Here is a 17953-nt window from a genome sequence, read left to right on the forward strand (position 1 = left end):
CAATTTGTCCAAATTACTACAGCAAAGAATTATTTGTAGAAGGTGGTTCTGTTCAATTAAGGAAGGCTGTCATAATCTGTCTGTATAGAACGGGTTCATGTAACTTTCAGCTGTATAATATTTTATATTATACATATAATATAAAACTGTAATATTTTGAAATGTAAGGTAAGCATTAGTTTGGATTTTTCCCTGAAAACAATAGTAAGAAAAGAAAGGAAAATTCTCTGAATTTTTCTCTGAAATTTTTCTCTGAAATTTTTCTCTGAAAACAATGAGTCCACCTTTGATGGTCCTTTCAAAATTTTTCATAAACAGTAGATTTTCTAATCCCTCAATTGCATGCAAACAAACCATGCTCCTTATTTACTGTCTGATACATATAAATCCCTGTGTTTTAAGAGGTTAGCTAAATCATTGTTTACTCAAAGATTTGCACTTGTTCATTCCATTGAACATATCCTAGCACTGCTCAGAGGTGGATATGCTCATCTATTCATAAACAACTGTATGAAAAACTGTCATATGTCTTTCCCTGTCCATTCATCCCTGGAGGGTAATATTAGATAGCTGTTTTTCCAAATTAAGATTTTGTTAAATCATGCTCAAAAGACTGCATTTGTATTTTGCCTTTATAAGAGTTCCTGTTTTTATATTAATTATGTAGATTCTGATTCATACAGAGGTAGATTTCATAGCCTTCAACTATCTCCTAAGAAAGTAGTTTGCTGCTTCTAACCAATAACTGCTGTTGTTTAATTTGTTGTATTGAATGACCAATGTATTCACAAAGTAATATCAAAGTGATTGTGGGAACATCAGGCCTAGTTGCATAGAAATAGAGATCTACTTGCACAAACATATTTCCAAAAGAAAAAAATCACTTTTATGAAAGCTCATTAAGAGAATTTTTTTTAATTAATATTGATCAGTCTGCAGAAAGAATTCTTTGCTATTTTTGGCTTATATATGTTGGTTTATATGTGTTAACGGGGGGACCATGTATGAGATTAATGCTGAGTCAGTTCATAGCCCACTTAGTGATGACAGAAGGAAATGCTGTTTAGGGGATCCTGTGAACCTGTCCACTTTCTGCATTAGCTCTTTCTTTACTTTCTTCTTAATTTGGCAGGCAAAAGTGTTCACTACCACTTCCTTTCTTCCCCACAGTCCTCTTGAGCCAAAATGGTCTGATGCTTCAGTCTTCTTGAGTTTTCTTTATTTCCCTTATTCCATTAGATCTCAGGATTTCCCCCAAGGTTTATTTCTATCCTTGATGTATTTGTGAGATTCTTACTTAATTTTCTGAGTAATTTACTGAAAGTCTACTTGGTTGTATAAAAACTCAAGTGATGAAGAATTGTCAATGCTGACATTTTTCAAGCCTCAGATGAGTTGTGAATACCACCTCAAGCTTCAGTTTCTCAGTGGTAGGAAAGCTTACTCCAGCAGAGGACTAAGACAACTCCCCCTACTGAGTTGGATCACTTGGCTCTTACCAGAGGTGCTCCAGAGATCCTCAGTGTGGATTTACTTTGGGGAGAATCAACTAAGAGCTCTGTAGAACGTTCTGCAGTTCCCTTAGCTCCTCAAAGCACATCAGCAAAACTGAGATTTCCTGGGCCACGCCACTGCTGCTTTCCCAGCTGTTTTGGCTGGTCCTGCTCCAAGGAGCCCTCCAGCACTGCCACCCGCAGCCCAGTGCAAAGTGCCAGAAGGTCACACCTCCCACCTCTCCTAAAGCCCTGTCACACCAGCCTCAAAGAGGAGATGGTGACAGCATAATAATTGCTCAGATAGCTCAGACAGAAGGACTTGTTCTGAAATGTGTGACAGGCTGGTTAGTGGCTGTAGGTGAGTACTGCAAAGAAGGTGAATGCAAAGTCAGACAAGCAAAGCTGATACCAGCCATCACTGCTCAGAAATGTGTTGCTTTTCCTGCCCTCGTGCTGATAATGCCCATCTGCCTGTGCTTATCTCATCCTCTGCTGGTCTCTCAGTGGGCTGTGAAAAGTGGTATCAAGAACAAAGGCATCAACCCCTTACTGTTTCTCTTCAATGCCTTGATCTCAGAAATGAAAACTTATGTGTAAATGTAAGCTGAGAAAAAGTTTTTAATGGCTTTCATATCAGCTCTGGAATGCTCTAGAAGAATTACACATGCTCACCTGTCAAAGTAAAACTATGGAATAGACATCCCTAAAAAAATAACAGGAGAAATTATTAAATTGCTAACTACAACTTATTAAAAAATTATGGATAGATGTAGACACTTTACCATGGAAATAATCACCTCAATGAATTCTTCAAGTCCAGTAAAGATTACAGGCTTTGTTTCCAATACTGAAACAATCCAGCTTCCTGAAACATGCTGACACCTCACACAGGATGATACACCTGTACTGGGAAGATGCTTGTAGGTAAGATCATATCTACCTAACAGGATAACTTCAAGTTCTCATGACAAGAGAAAAAATGTAAAGCTATAGATATACTCTATATATTTTGCTATAGAAAAGAAATGAAAACACCTCAGATCAATGTTTCCTATAATTCTCTAGCTTGAAATAATAAACATTTTATCTTGTCCAGGTCTTCTAATGCAAGAATTCACAGAAACGTCACCTTAAAAACAAGCAAATGTACTAATATTATCAAGGATATGTGGATATTGCAAGGCAGAGTAGATTCAGAATTATCTGCTTGTGCTACATACATATATTTATACATATATATCATATATCTGCTTCAAAAACAAACAAAAAAAAGACCCTATATGATTTCAAGTTTAACAATGTTGAAAAAAATCTATGGAAATATAAAATGGATTTTATGGTTGCTAGGTTTTTTTCTACGTTGGCTTGCTTTTTCAACTGAACATTCTTCTGTTGTATACCAGAGCAAAGGACCTGCAACATTTAAAGTGTTTGGTAGACTTGTGTTAAATGAAATCTGGTCTGACAGATGCTGAAAGAAAATAAATTATTTAAGAAAAATGTTGCATAAAAGTTTTACTGAACTGAGAGAAAGAAAAAATTCCCATGACTGCCTGCTTTGCTCTGAATAACGTCAATAGAAGTGGCAACACAGAAATAGCTATTTGTAGAAGAAAGATGTCATGGAAAAAACAAAAATCCCTGTAACTGCTATTCTTTTTGTGTTTTGGGGGCATGTAGCTTTCAAGGTAGCTTAGTGCAACTATAATGGGTTCTCACTCATGTAAAGTATTCCTATGAAATCAAGATAAATACTTGGTGAATAAGATTTCAAGATTATCTTGTTTCTTTTCTACAGCTTTTAAACTATCTTCACATTTCTGTGTTCATTTAGAGTAGAGAAAAGAGAAATTGAGATTTTGTGGCACCTTTGTAACAATTTTATGGTTATGTGTATACACTTTGGTCTAGCTTGACCTTGGGTGTTATGGTGGTATTAATCCTGGACATGTCTGTAGGGCATCTCTGACAGCTGAGCATACTCCATTCCACTCCTCAGATTTCAGGAAATGTGCTGGTCCAGTGAAGACAAATAAGGCAGGTTAAAGCTAAAACATGTCAACAGTGAAACACGAGCTCAAGGCATAGTTTATCAAGGACTACATTAAGAGTTTACTGGGTCAAAATCTGCAAAATCACAGCAAGAAAATTTTGTTATGCAGACTTTACATTTACTAGACAAAACATAGTAAGAACTAAAGGAACCTGATATTTCATTTTAGACAACAGAACCAAAATTAGGGCTATTTTTTTCTACAGTCAATACAATTGGCTGAGCAAGAGCTATATAGGTTTATTGTCACAGGATGTTTTATTTCAAACTGGAGTTGAAATATGAATATGAAAATCTATATTTTGTGTTTTACTGAAGATGAGACAGCTAGCAAGACAGTCTCATTTAACTGTAATGTCAATATAGCTGTGAAATATTAAGCCTCATTTCACAGTCTTTCTTCAAAGCAGGACGGACATTGATTTAAGATTCCAAGTGTAATTTTTGTTTAGGCCTACATTTTTCAGTGTTGAAACAGAATTCTATCAAAGATAAAGGCATACTTTGTACACCTTTAATCACCTGCCTTTCCCTGTAAGCTTTGCTGACATAATTATGTCTGTAAAAGTTGCAAAGATGTGTGGTTTATTCACTGGTTTCACTGCTCTAATTTAGGTTCAGTTATACTGGCCAGTGTGAATCTTCAGAAGTAATCCATCAAGAACACGGATTTACAAGCTCATTGCTGATGATATTCCCTAAGTATTGAGATGCTTTTCTCAGAAAACATTGAGTAGCCATAAGATTCATATACTTGTAACAAAAAAGGTAGTCTCAGTCCATTTTCCCATGCAGAAGTATTTTGGTAGGAATAAGTGCTAAAATATTCTTGTTGACCTTTGTTAACTAAAGAACATTTCTTTTGAATTCAACATGACCTTTCTTATCAGAATGGAGTTAGGTTACACCAAAGAAGGTTATCAATTTTAAAAGGTCAAAACAAAATAAAATCTTTTGAAGTAATCAAAATATTTCTCTTGACCTGACCTTTATTGATTTATTCATCCACTCATTTTTTGCATGAAAATTGTATGCAAAAATGTTATATCTGAGAGATTACTAGTTGCAAGGTGGGAGAAAAAAATCAAAATCTTCAAAATTTTTATGAAAGACAAATGTTTTCATGTACTTCTGTACATTGAGATGTACCTTATGTTTGGCTGTCAACAAGAAACTGGGAGTTGATTGAAGAGAAAGCAGCTTTTGTGTTGGGGAAGTTGAATTACCTAATTTTAGAAGGATTTATGGAAGAGAATTAGGTGTTTCTGCTTCAGTCATCATGATGAAATTAAGGAATGGACTTATCAGGATTTAAAAATTAAAGATTTTGCTCAAAATTTTTGAAAATAAAAACCTCCCCTTACTACAGCAGTTCCTGAATTATGTCTTAGTGCAGTCATAAAAATAGCAATAAAATTCTCCAATAGGTTGATGCACCATCATCTTATCATTTTGGAGAATATTAAAAAAAAAAAAAAAGGGAATTAAAATGGTTCCTAATGTCGAGAAATAATCTCTTTTTTGTTTTCCACAGCCCAGAAACTATTAATTTATCAGTGCCTGCAGAGGGTGGCAGTGGTCTCTGCTGATGTTTGCCTCTGAAAATGTCATACAACCCTACTTTATGCTTCTCTCTTCTCCACACATGGTATATATGTTTTTAAATCCTCTTAGGGAATGGAATTTTCACTTTCTAAATTAAGTCAGTGTCCATTTGTTGTTGTTACTACAATGCAAATAAGCATAGTGATAAATATTTTTAGAATACATAAATAAAGGGAATTATAGCATAAACAGAAAATATAAGACAGTTGTAGACATGAGATTGTTGTCCTCCTTGACCCAAATAGCTGGGCACAGTTGAGGACCTGATTTTTCTTGTAGGAAGAAGCAACTGATGATAGATTCTGTTAGTTGTTGGGTGCAAGCCTGGCTTGTTTACAGGAAAAGTGTTAAATCCAGCTTCTCTGAGTGCCACATAATGGGCAGTAAGTCATATCCTTACTTACAACTCAAAGCCTGCCCACTAGGAAATTAATTACAAAAACAGCCTCCACCTTGGTTCCTGCTGGGGCCACCCAAAGAGTTTGTCCCTGGCTGTCCTCTGTGGTTTCACTCCACTGTTCTCCTTTCTGCCTTTGCTGTCCTTCCCAAGAATGCTGTCTGTTTCCATTACCATAAGCAAGGAGGCATTGAATTGCTCCAGCCACCAAAAGGAGTGCCTGGCATGGCCTTCAGCACAGCAGGAAATCTACCTAGGAAAGGAACAAAAACTAGAAGGAACAGCAAGTCTGGGTTGTGAACCACAATTCTTGGCAGCTTCACAGGAAAGGAGGGGAAAATATTCATCTTGTGAAGCTGATACCAGGAACTGTCCATTTCTGGAAGAATCTACAGTGCAAGAGGGTCTGGGTAGTAACAGAGTTCCTCATTCTTCTGACCTACTTCTCTTACGTGCCTTGGCCCCTTGCCCTCCCTGCAAAGGAAACCACGCGTTCTACTGCCGAGTGCTTTATTAAGCCTTTGTAACGCTTGTCCCTGTGTCTCCATGCACATACACAGAAAAATTTCATTATCCAGTCACTAGATATGCAATTGGGGCAACATTCTCTGAGGAAATAAGATGATGTAAAATTTCTACTGAAGCGATAGCTGAGTGCTGAGTGGGAAGACTCAGTCACAGTTGTTTAAAACTCTCCACGATTCAAGAGAATTTTGCCTGTTCCCTTTTATTTCCTAGTTTTGATTGTTTGCAGACATCACAGAGGTTTCTTGACTCAGTCTAAACTATTATTTTGAATTTTATGTTAATGCAAATAAATGAAACTGCTTGGAATAGGAGATGATATTAGTAAAAATAGCAAGACATCTCTGGGAACATTTTGCCTCTCAGAAAAACAGTTTCATTTAAACAAAAATGAACCACCACAACAGGAAAATAAAAGTCATTAAGTAAAGTGATGTTATAAATAATGCTGATGGGGGATTTTCTCTACAAATAAATGTATGGACAAATTCATGATACAAGACTTTATAAATAGCTCTTCTGGCATTTTATCATCTTTAAATCAGACTAATTTACAGTATGTATGCTGACTGATTTATGGAATTATTTGTACAGGAGGCAGATGGGGACCTTAAAAGTAGTTTTCTTTTAAATATATTGCAGGATGATATCAAACTGTATTGTCAAACCTTGGTGTTTTGGGATAATAGGAATTACAGTGGCTATCTCTAATGAATTTTGGGGGAGGAAGGGAGGTTTCCTGTCTGTCTTCAATCCCATTCACTTGGAAATTTAGACCTGGATTCTGTACATGCAACAAGCTGAGGGATGTAAAATAGCAACGTCAATATCCTTGAAGATCCCAGACATATCAATACATTTTCCTTGGTTTATATGGTACATCTTTATTCTTTAGAAAACCAAATTGAGAAAAGGACTGAATAAAAAAAGGGGATAATCATGTTGGTGTTCCAGCAAGTGTCATTTTGTTGTGCCATGATTGCAAGCTAACCATTACTGAATTGCTATCTCATACTAAAATACCACTTGGAATGAAGGTTTTAGGAGTTACAATATAAACATATATATTGCTATATTGAATTGTGGGAATAGTTTAATTTTTGAAGTATTTGTGAAGCCAGACAGTTCTTAAAGTCCAGTCCATTGACTCAGGTGGGGTGGTGAACTGGATTTCATATAACAAGAAAATTAATGAAGCAAAAAATACCCTTTAATCCCCTTGGATAACATAAAGAAATCCTTTAGTTCATGTCAAAGAGGCAAGGGGTGTGTATTCAGATCTGTGTAAGACAGCTTGTGTCCTGAAACACTGCATACCTCATCCTTCAATCATTAGAATGTTACAGAAATGTCCAAAATTCTCAATTAACATTGGAGGGAAAATAAATTGGTTGCTAGACTGCAACAATTCAGTAATAGTTTTGTGCTTTGCTGAGATACTCTGTGACATAAAATAGGATCCATAATGTACCCAAACCTAAGCTCAGGTATCAACAAAGACAAACAAGGTTCCCTATTATTCTAGGATGCCTACCAAATTTTTAATTGGAAGACATTCCAAATGAGCTACCCTAACTTAGTATTGCCATTCCTATTTTTCATTAATGGAAAATATGACTGCATAAAGTAAAAAATACATGAAACAAAAGGAAAAAAATCTCTTCTTCATATCACTGTTCACATCAACTGTTTTGCTCTAAAAATACCCACAACTTATTAAGTAATCAAAAAGTTGACCGTGTCTGATCCTTCTCTTTTCATCAGTAATTAAGAGCCTGGCTCTCAATTTCACACTGCGTGCTCCAACTGTTTGAATCCTTTTATGAAGCACCTTTACAGAATTCCGAGTTTAAACCAACTATAATTATCCTTGGGAGGGGAAAAAAAAAAGGTGAATTTAAGAAGTAAGAACGATCTTCTAATTCAGCAAAGTCTGAGTTTTAAGACAAGGAATCACATGTGAGCTCCATATGACTGCTAAATGTGCCAAATTAAAGACGCCAGAGATATCTAATTGACACTGCAAACTAGCTGTAGTATACAGTCATTATGCCAATTCAGTTGAAGCCATTAAAGGGAAGATAAAACAGAGTGGGATGGTGTATGAAGGCCATTTTAACAGCGTGACAGAAGAGTATGATCCTGCATTTTCCTGTACTGTGGGAAGCACGCAGTTTCTTTTAAACATAGTAAATACAAGCTGCAACTATTTACCTTATGTTCCCATCTTTGGAAAAGGCTGAGGCCTAACATTGTGCCTGTTTCAGTGGTGAAAGTGAAGCTTCAGAAGTGGCCAGAGTCACCCTGGGGGTGTGCTGCAATGTCCTGAGCATCGCTGACACTGACCCCGGGGAGCTCTGTCACACAGCAGCAGCGCCACGGCTCTGCAAACAGAATCATCTGCTGCCCTCCTGGCCAAGGGACCCGGTGAGGAGAGCGTGTAGAAAAACTGCCTCAGGAAGGTTAAGGACTTTTGGATACTGTGTGCTAGCCCAGTCTGTTCTTCACAGATATTTGCTGGATAAAATGCCTCAGGGAACAGAGACCCTTTCTCCTTTTAAAACCTTTGTGAAGATACAGAAAAGGAATAACAATAAAGACACAAAATAAGTGGAAGGTAAATTAGTCATCATACAAATATCTGCCTTTTCCAGAGGGATTTTGGCTAGTATAATAACCACTAAGAAATTTCACTTACAGATTTAAAAATAAAATAAAATAATTAAAATTAAATAAAAATCAGATTTCCCTGATGGTCCCTGATAGTTTTAAGCTGTACTTCTCAATCTGCCAGTTCCCACCTAGGATATCACTCACCTGTTATGACAAGGACCTGCCAGCCCTCCCAGAAGACTGAAGGGCAAAGAAAATGAAGAGGCAATGGAACTACAGAATTGACTAATAATACTTTAAACACACACACACAGGGGACATCAGAATTCTGTGGGTAATCTGTTTATTGGTTTGGGCTGCTTTCTATACCTAGCAGATCTCATGTAAAACAAGCCTTTTACTGGTGATGATACACAACTCTTGTATGAAGTGAACAGATTAAACTATTTATGTTCATCTGCTGAAAGCACTCCAGAAATGGATGTCAATGTCAGAAACCTTATTAGGTTTCAGAAGAGGCAGGAAAGCTTCAGCCTAATCACAAGATAGGAGGTCTTCAGGCTTTTGAGAATGACATCTGAAGGGCATTGAGATTGTTTTCTATAAAAGGAAAGGGCAAATTTCCAGTACATATATAATCACTGGTAGCATTTATGTTGTCATCCTCTCTAAAGCAATAACAAAGTGCACAAATGGTGGATGATTAGAGAGGTCAGTCAAGTGCCCCATTCAGCTGTAATTGTAGAGTTTTCAAAAATTCTTTTGACATCAGAAAATATCATATGTTTTTTTAACCCTGCTTTTTTCCATGATTAGTTAATTCATGCAAAATCAGTGCAGAAACAGAATGGCAAATTAAAAGCAGTAGAACACAAATGTCATTTTGCAGTAGTGGTAAGTAATCAGCAAAATCCATTCACTTTAAAATTACTGCTACCTGCCAACATTTAACCCCACATGCACAGGACCTCAGCAAATTTTTGTTCAAAAAATTTACCACCTTGCAGGTCTTGAAAGTCTTTTGAAAGAAGTGCTGCCCCATGTACACTTTTTCTGCAATCAATATTCTCTCTTTCCCTGGTCTACCTAGAGCACTTTCCAAGATTTTCCTATCTCACAAAAAAACCTGAACACACTGTTTTACATAATTAACATTGATTTTGAACTATCATGCCTCATAAAACCTGATAATCTTCCTACTAAAGAAATGATGCTTACTCTCTAATAGTATTTGAAAATAAATTATGTTTTCCACTTCATCATTTTAGTGCCTGGATCTTAAAAGAGAGGAGTTGAATAATAAACTGATATACACTTTCCAATTTTGAAGTAAATTTTCATTAGAGAATATATAAATTATATAAAAATATAGAAACATATAATCTGCCACAAACTAAATAGGAGTTCTCATTTCATTAATGTTCCTCAAAACAGGGAAATATTCCAATTACTTATAGTAACTTAAAAGTGGAGGAATCCTTCTCTCCAGGCGTGATTAGAGTTTTCAGTCCATGAACAAGGAAACCAAACCACATGACATCGTCTGTCACACCAGGTGAAATTCCTCATTATATATACATTTTCTTGCTTCAGAGGAGTGGGAAACTGAAATAGAAGAAATACCTAGCAGGGGGGATGTGGAACTGGGAAAGCAAAGAGAGAGTCCTCTGCTGATTCACCAGTGTGAAGGAAAAAAAAAAAAGAAAACACTCTGATGATGAAAACCTTAAATTTTATGTCACTTCTGTAATTCCAGACCATAAGAGATGGAGCTTTTTAGAAAAATTTCTCTGTAGGACAGTCCTGCTGACACAACAGTAACACATTCAGAGCTCAGTGTGAATTATTTGTCCTGTGAAGTTTATTACATAATAGAAAAAATGATGATAAACATATTAGGTTGTAACTTGGACATGAAAATGTGCTTTCAGTGCACCTAAATTTTAGCACTGGGCTTCTGTCATTGATCAGGGAGAATGAGGTAGTTCAACTGATCCCCAGACAAACATTTGTAGCTTCTTAAATGTTGTGATGACACTTAATGTTCTCAGTCATTTCAGTTCTTCAGCTAATGGTTGTTTGCCTGCCATCAACAACCATTAGGATGGAGTCATAAGCTCTTTGGGAGAGTTAATATTGCTGCCTTGTTTTTTATCTTATTTTATTTTAGGACACCTTTTTTCCAAGAGCTTTATTTTTCCATTTAGGTTTTCTACAGAAGTTCAGGTTAGGAAAAGGTTTTAAATGTTAATGATTTGCCTACTGGAGGCTTTGCAAAGAAAATTGTGATTAGTTTCACTGTGCAGTGCATCATAGCACAAGGTTGTTTGGGTTTTCTCACTTTTTTTACATGAGGTCAGGGGAAACGCCTCACATACAAAGATACCAGTGGAAGAAAGTGAACTAAAGATTTTTGCTGTGACCACTGAAATACATAGCAGAAGTCATACCTCATCAGAGGAAGAAAAAATAATCCTTAGGAAATTATTCAGATCTCCCCAAAGTTCTTCCATGCACAATTCTAATTTTCAGTTAGTGAGAACATTATTTTCCCTTATATAATAATCATTGCACTTCTGCATGAAACATTTTACATGTGTTACTCACAAAAAAAGGAAAATTGAAAAGCCCACTAGGACCACCAGGTAAGGAAAGCTACATCTGGGTTGATCTTAGTTTGGCTGAAGCTCAAATCCATTCTTTCAAAGTAGAAAGGAAAAAATAGCTTTCAGTATTTCAGCACTTTCTGTAAACACAGCAGAATGTAGGTATATGCATCTCACAATGGCCAACAGGAGTGCTCTGCACTATGTAACTAAAACAAGTTCTCTTAGAATCACATGCAATATCATTGTGTTCCTTAACAATGTACACCATTAAAAAGCAGTCTAGCAGTTTGACCAGACCCTAATATCTATTCTAGTTGCATACAGCACAGTAGCTAGTAACCTTTTCTCTGTGTGTCAACTGTTCTTTCTCCTGTCCTTAAAAAAAAAAAAAAAAAAAATGTGAGTAGGTCAAGGGGTGGTTCTTGCAGATTTCTCTGAGCCTTTGTTATTGCTTCTCCTTCATACAAACACTTCTGGTTGTCTCCAAGTCCTCTTGATTCTGCAGTATTATACAATCTCCTTTTCAAAATAAAGAGAGAACTGCAATATTTTATTTAGCATGGGCAATCACTGGCTTAAAAAACAGTTCATTGGGGGGTTTTTTGTTTGTTTTGTTGTGGGGGTTTTTGTTGTTGTTTTGGGTATGGTTTTTTGGGGTTTTGGGGCTTTTTTTTTGTTTTGGTTTTTTGGGGGGGGTTCTTTGCTTTGCTTTGTTTTGTGATGATTTGTCATCTCTCCAAAGCTACTGCTACAGTTTAGATAGTCTTTGATTAGCTCATGGTTATGAATGAAAAACCACCTGAAGCAATGTTTCAAATATTGTTTATCAGCCATTTGCCAATGACACAAGGACTGCAGGTGAAAGAGAAATTTGAATACATTAGTTTTCATGACTGTGCTTTCAAGCTGTTTGCCTTATAGAAAAAGTAGATGTCCTAAAGCTGATAAATATGACTGACACTGTTAAATACAGAGTGACTTCAGATATTTTCTTTCAGGTTTGCAGCAGATGTGACCTCAGCAGGCAGTAGCTATCAAGCAGATGTTTCCTCAGATCCTTGCTTTTTACTGTATTTCTCTGCAGGTTCATGGGTCTGCTGTCACCACAAGTTACTCTTAAGTTGTCCACTCTGTATCCTACACATCCTCAATCTACTGGAATAGAGCTAGTACCACTGAGGTGTGAAGCAAAGGAAATCTGAGTCCAAATATTTCACCTTTTCTTTTCGCAGCCGGACCCTGCAGGCAGAGACATCTCCATCCGACCAATCCTGGAGCACTGCGAAAACACCCACATGACCATTTGGCTTGGGATTGTCTATGCTTACAAAGGACTGCTCATGGTAAGCACAGCTTCTTCTGCACAGCACTGGCTTCAAGCTGCTATTTACTGGTAGGCATGAACTGAATTATCTTTGCTTTCCTGATGGCTGGGAGTGAGTAAAAACTGCTTTGAGTACAACTTCCATAATCAGATCTGTTCTAGTGTTCATTAGACAGTAATATGTGGATGTATGTATGCGTAGAATAAATTACATCAGTAGCATTTAAGCAGAATATTATGAATATACCACAAACTGAGAAATTTGGTACTGAAAATATGGGTCTATAAATGAGACAACTTTGTAAATAAAGAAGTCAAATCTTCCGAATTCCTGAAGGTTCTCCTAAAAGGTAGAACTAGGTTGTCCAAGATGTTTGCCTCTTAGTTCCTAATGTATTTGAGGAATAGTCGTGAGACACAAGATTAATCTGGGGCCTGAATCAAAATAAACCTTTTGTCACTGAGGCCAGTCTCCATAAAAAAATGTAGTAAGTAAAACAGATCTCAAGAACCAGGGACCCTGAGGCTTGATAGTTTAAAAATAAAATTTAAAAAAATAATAAAAAAAAGAAACTGTATAGGTGACCGTTAGTGATTAGAAGCTCCTGAGCCTGAAGGTTTTGAAAACATCTGATATGGACAGCACTGACCAGCAGAACACCTACCTAAAGTTGAGCCCCATCTGGATCCTAAGCCTGACAGCCATTAGTTTACACTGCCTGAAGGGGTCAATCTGTTTTGTGCATTTGGAGCATGCTGGTTCATTAGGACACCAGGGAAAGATTGGATCAGCTGCTTCCACTTGGCATGGTTGGTGCTGCTGCCCCGAGGGGACTGCTGGTGCCTGGAGTCCTCTTCTTCCCTCTCCCCTATAAGTGACTGCTCTGATGATCCCTGCTGCTTTTCATGCTGCTTTTTTCAGGCTGAAAAGTCTTTAAATATCCAATATGAGGTTCAGCAGGGAGGGATGAGAAGTTTTTTTTCTGTAAACTCTAAACAGTTTTTTTATGGTCAGACCACTCTGCTGGGGTGAGCCTTCAAGCAAGGAGCCACCAGCATCAAGTGTCTCCAGGTGAGAGCTCTGATCCTTGAGCTACTGGCCAAAAAGAAACCTTCTCAGCTTTCCATCTAATAAAGAAAAAGAAATAAAAAAGTGACAACTTTAGGTGTAGATGCCTCCCTTTCAGAGAATGTCCAAGTAGGAAATAAAGAGCTAGGACACATGTGCTCTCTCCAAAGGGATCAGGAATTAGGAGAGATTCCACACCTCAGCATGTTTTACTGGTTGGTCAGCTTGGGGTGGTTCTGGATGCACATTCACCTTGGCATGTAGCACAGCATCAAGGAATTTGTGTCCTGAAGGGTGCCACAAGCTGGGAGCCGTGACATTGACCAGCACAGGGGCCACAGTAAAATTCAAACAACTTGGGTGGGGGAGAGTTTTGTTTTTTAAATAAACAACAATGTTTTCAGTTAAAATATTTCAAATATACATTCTCAGTCAACTTTCTCTGAGGTTTCAAGTTTCAGTGGTGTTAGACTATAGTCAAACTGCTTGGGTTCTAGTCCTTTGCCCTACATTATTTTGTCAGAATGTATGTTAGGCTATTTTCTACAAGATATGTGACTCTCTTTAAGTCTGCAAGTGTAATTTGCAAACTTATTTTGCAAATGCCTTTACATTATTAGACAATAATATTTGCATATATGCATACATAAAATACTCAGTTCACTATTGAATTTCTTGGTTTGTGGTATATCTATAATATTCAGCTTAAGTGCTATTAGTATCTTATTTATTTTACGTATGCCATTACTCACTAATTTCAGGCACTGTTTCATAACCACCAGTGAAACACACACTTTTTATTACTCCAGTGCCCTCTTAACACACAAATCACTACATATTAAAAAGAAAGATACTCATCTGGATCATTTAAATAATTGCTATGATGAGTGGATGAGTGATATGAGGACAACAGAATTGATGCATTTTATCTCATCACTAAAGATATTCTGTACACCACACATACTTTGCCTTCAGAACACAAAAACAAAACCTCTCCTGTTACTGTATAATTTTATGAAGGTTTAGCCAATACAAAAGTCTGTGATTTTTAATAATAAAACACATATCTAATTTAACATGCTATATACTAAAGAGCTAGTATTGCTAATTACAGCACAATGCAATATTTAAGGTGAAATTGCTTTACTTGGGCCAAAATTATTTACCGTGACCTCTTGTCTCAAAATGGAAATGTAAAAAATGGGGTTAACCTAAAAAAGTTGCTTTCTTTTTTGTCTTGAAGTAAAAGCAATACTGTCCATTCTGATGGCTTAAATGCACTGTTGCAGTGAATGAATCACTCAGGGTAGGGCAGAGCACAGAAGGGCAGGAAAGGGCAGAGAAGGCAAGGAATGGAAAAATAAGGGAAGGCATTGTTTAACAGGATACGCTGATTCCCTCTTCATTAAAGTTAGCAAACTCTTAAAGTCAGATTCACAATTCTTCAATTGCCTCTGAAGGGATGTGAGGAAATGCTTACTCTGCATGAAGGCTTCTCAGTTATTACATTCAGATTCCTCAGGTGACTAGAGAATAACAGGAAAATTACCATCCTAAATTCTGCCTTTACCATTTTATTAATCTTCTTAATGACCAATGTGTTAGTCTTCTCCAATTGTCCATACCTAGAGGATTCACTGTTTTCTCCCATCTCAAGCTCAGCACTGAAAAGGCTGCAAACAAGTTTGAGGTCTGTTTTTGTGTACGTGTTGACCATCACAGAATTACAGAATCAATTAGGCTGAAAATGCTTCTGTGATCGAGTCCAACATATGCCTGAACACCAGCATGTCAGTGAGTCAGTTGCATTATTTTGATTTTTGATGAGGCAGACACAGTTGAAAAGCACCTTTCTTTCATATATTCCAAAGGATGATTCAAGACACACCATCTTAAACTTGCTGGTGGTGCATTATTAGGGAGTGCACTAACGTCTTTCTGGGGATATATATATATATATATATAGAGAGAGAGAGAGAGAGAGAGAGAGAGAGAGAGAGAGAGAGAGAGAGAGAGAGAGAGAGAGAGAGAGAGAGAGAGAGAGAGATAGATAGATATATATATATATATATATATACTTGTCTCATCTCATCCAGAACTGGACTCCTAGAATGCTTTGCTTATTAATCACACACACATTAGTCTTGTCTACTGTTTGATTCCTCTCTTCCTGATAAGGCTTGGAGTTATCATTAGACTCAAGGTGTATATATGTTGGAAGTTTCATTGTGTTCCTGATATCTTATTACCTTATTCAGCTGCTGAGAAACAGGCTTTTGAGGCAAAAATATATTTTGAGCTTGACTGTTGCCCTCTGTATGAAATTCTATTTTTGCCCTGTGTTAATTGAGGGGGTTTTAAGCCATAACTAATAACAGTGACCACTTCTCATATGCTGTTTTTAATGTGTTGTCCTTAGCTAACCTTGCCAAGAACGAACATATCAGTATTTCTTTACTGAGATAGGAAAAAAATAATGCATATTCATGATGGGACTTGATAAATGTCACTAAGAATAAGAAATTTATTTTCTTCTAACTATTCATATTCCAGCATTTCACTATAGTTGATATACCGCTCAACACAACTCTGTAATTTATTTAGAAGGCAAAGAAAATATTAATTCAACTAAAATAGATCCTTGAGATAATGTTCAATCTTAATTTAAAGTCTGAAATAATCCACTGCTTCCTAAGGCTCTGTAATTGCTAAGCTGAATTTATCTTACTTCCAAGCCTTGAATTTTGGTGGGTCTTACATATATGTTATCCATCCCTCTTACTGTAAAATGAACTGATGTCCTTATTTCTAGGCAAATTTCTTGCATTCAGCCAAATTTCCGTGATTTCTCTAATAATCTTTCTGTGAGTTGTCTACCACACTTACCCTCTGTTTCTTCTGCATAATTTTCAGCCATGTTATTATCTCCTCCAAGTAAATATACATATCTGGGACAGCTTAAGCTAGATTTTTTTTTTAATCTCCTTTTTAAGTAGCTTCTCATTAATAGTTATATGTTGAGATCCATCACATAGATTTCAATTAGTTTAAATTCGTTGCATTGATTTTATAGCATTCTGTATTCAAATAATGATACTGTGCAGTGTTAAGACAAACACTATTGGGAAATCCATGTATCTTGCATGAATGTAATTACCTTTATTCAGTCTTGCAAACTCATTTAAAAATAAAAATAATAGCAACTTGAATTATATTGCTATCCCTTTTTCCCCCCCCCCACTTATTGGCTGAGTTCATGTGTCAGCCATTTCATTAATTTGCTTAGGGTAGAAATTACGGTAATAGCTCTGTAATCACTGAGGGTGTTCCACTTTGTCTTTTCCCATATGGCCTCTTTGTATCTTAAGTGGAGCTTTGCCAGAATTCCAATAAATATCAACAATTAAGCCCAGCAGTCCAGGCAACTTCTAAATCAATTCGTAAAACTACTGCATGTAGGTTACAGGATCTCTGTGATTACAGCAGCTTGTCTTGACAGAGTTTTCAAGAGCTCTCTCTTGCTGCTGGAATAAGCTGCATTTCACTGTTTTGGAAAGATGTGAATGGACTCTTCCATCTCTGTGTAAATGTAGGACAAAACCCCTTGTTAAGCATATCTTATCATGCGTCATTACTATTGAATTTGTCATCTCCCAAAGAATGAATCATCATTACGATTCATTTTTCTCAACTCACATTTTCATAAATCCCTATGAATTCTGTTAATGCTGCTAGCCATTCATTTACTAGTGTACATTTAACTTACCTTTCCATTATCTCTATTTTAGATCTTCCATTCATAATCATTATTATGAATTTCCACTTTTCAACTTTTGTTACGTTGTGCCCAGTCTTTGGCCAATTTTATTGCTTACTTGTTTTACATGCCACAACAACCAAAACAATTTTTAAAGTAAGAATAGCCTTTTTACACATGTGCAGCTTACAACAGATAATTTACAGCACATACACAAACATATTTCAATTGCTCTTTGTAAATATACCTGTTGCTACCCCTTCTTCCTCTCCAATGGCTTCCTTTGCTTTGTTGGTTAATACATAAACATTACTTTTCCATTTTTTTCATGCACTTGGAAGTAGATTTTCAAAAAAAGGAGTTAGGTACCATAGTTTAGATCTTGGGTACCAGTCAGTGCCCTGCAGCCCAGTCTTCAGTCAGCACTTGGTGCTATTGCCTCAGCAGGCAGGAGGGGGAGCAGATGCTGGTTCTGTGACAGGAAGCAGTTCACAAATATCCAGCA

General features: G+C 36.7%; 1 protein-coding gene across 1 annotated transcript in view; it reads left to right on the forward strand.

The window, feature by feature from the left end:
* The window catches only part of GABBR2 (gamma-aminobutyric acid type B receptor subunit 2), a 458985-nt gene that overhangs the window by 407110 nt on the left and 33922 nt on the right, over positions 1-17953 (forward strand). Inside the window, exon 14 of the mRNA XM_039711173.1 lies at positions 12531-12641. Within this exon, the coding sequence (XP_039567107.1) occupies positions 12531-12641 (111 nt within the window). The remainder of the gene's footprint in view (positions 1-12530; positions 12642-17953) is intronic.

The sequence above is a fragment of the Passer montanus genome, unplaced genomic scaffold (assembly GCF_014805655.1).
Source record: "Passer montanus isolate IOZ18808 unplaced genomic scaffold, ASM1480565v1 scaffold24, whole genome shotgun sequence".
In the NCBI taxonomy this organism is placed as follows: Eukaryota; Metazoa; Chordata; class Aves; order Passeriformes; family Passeridae; genus Passer; species Passer montanus.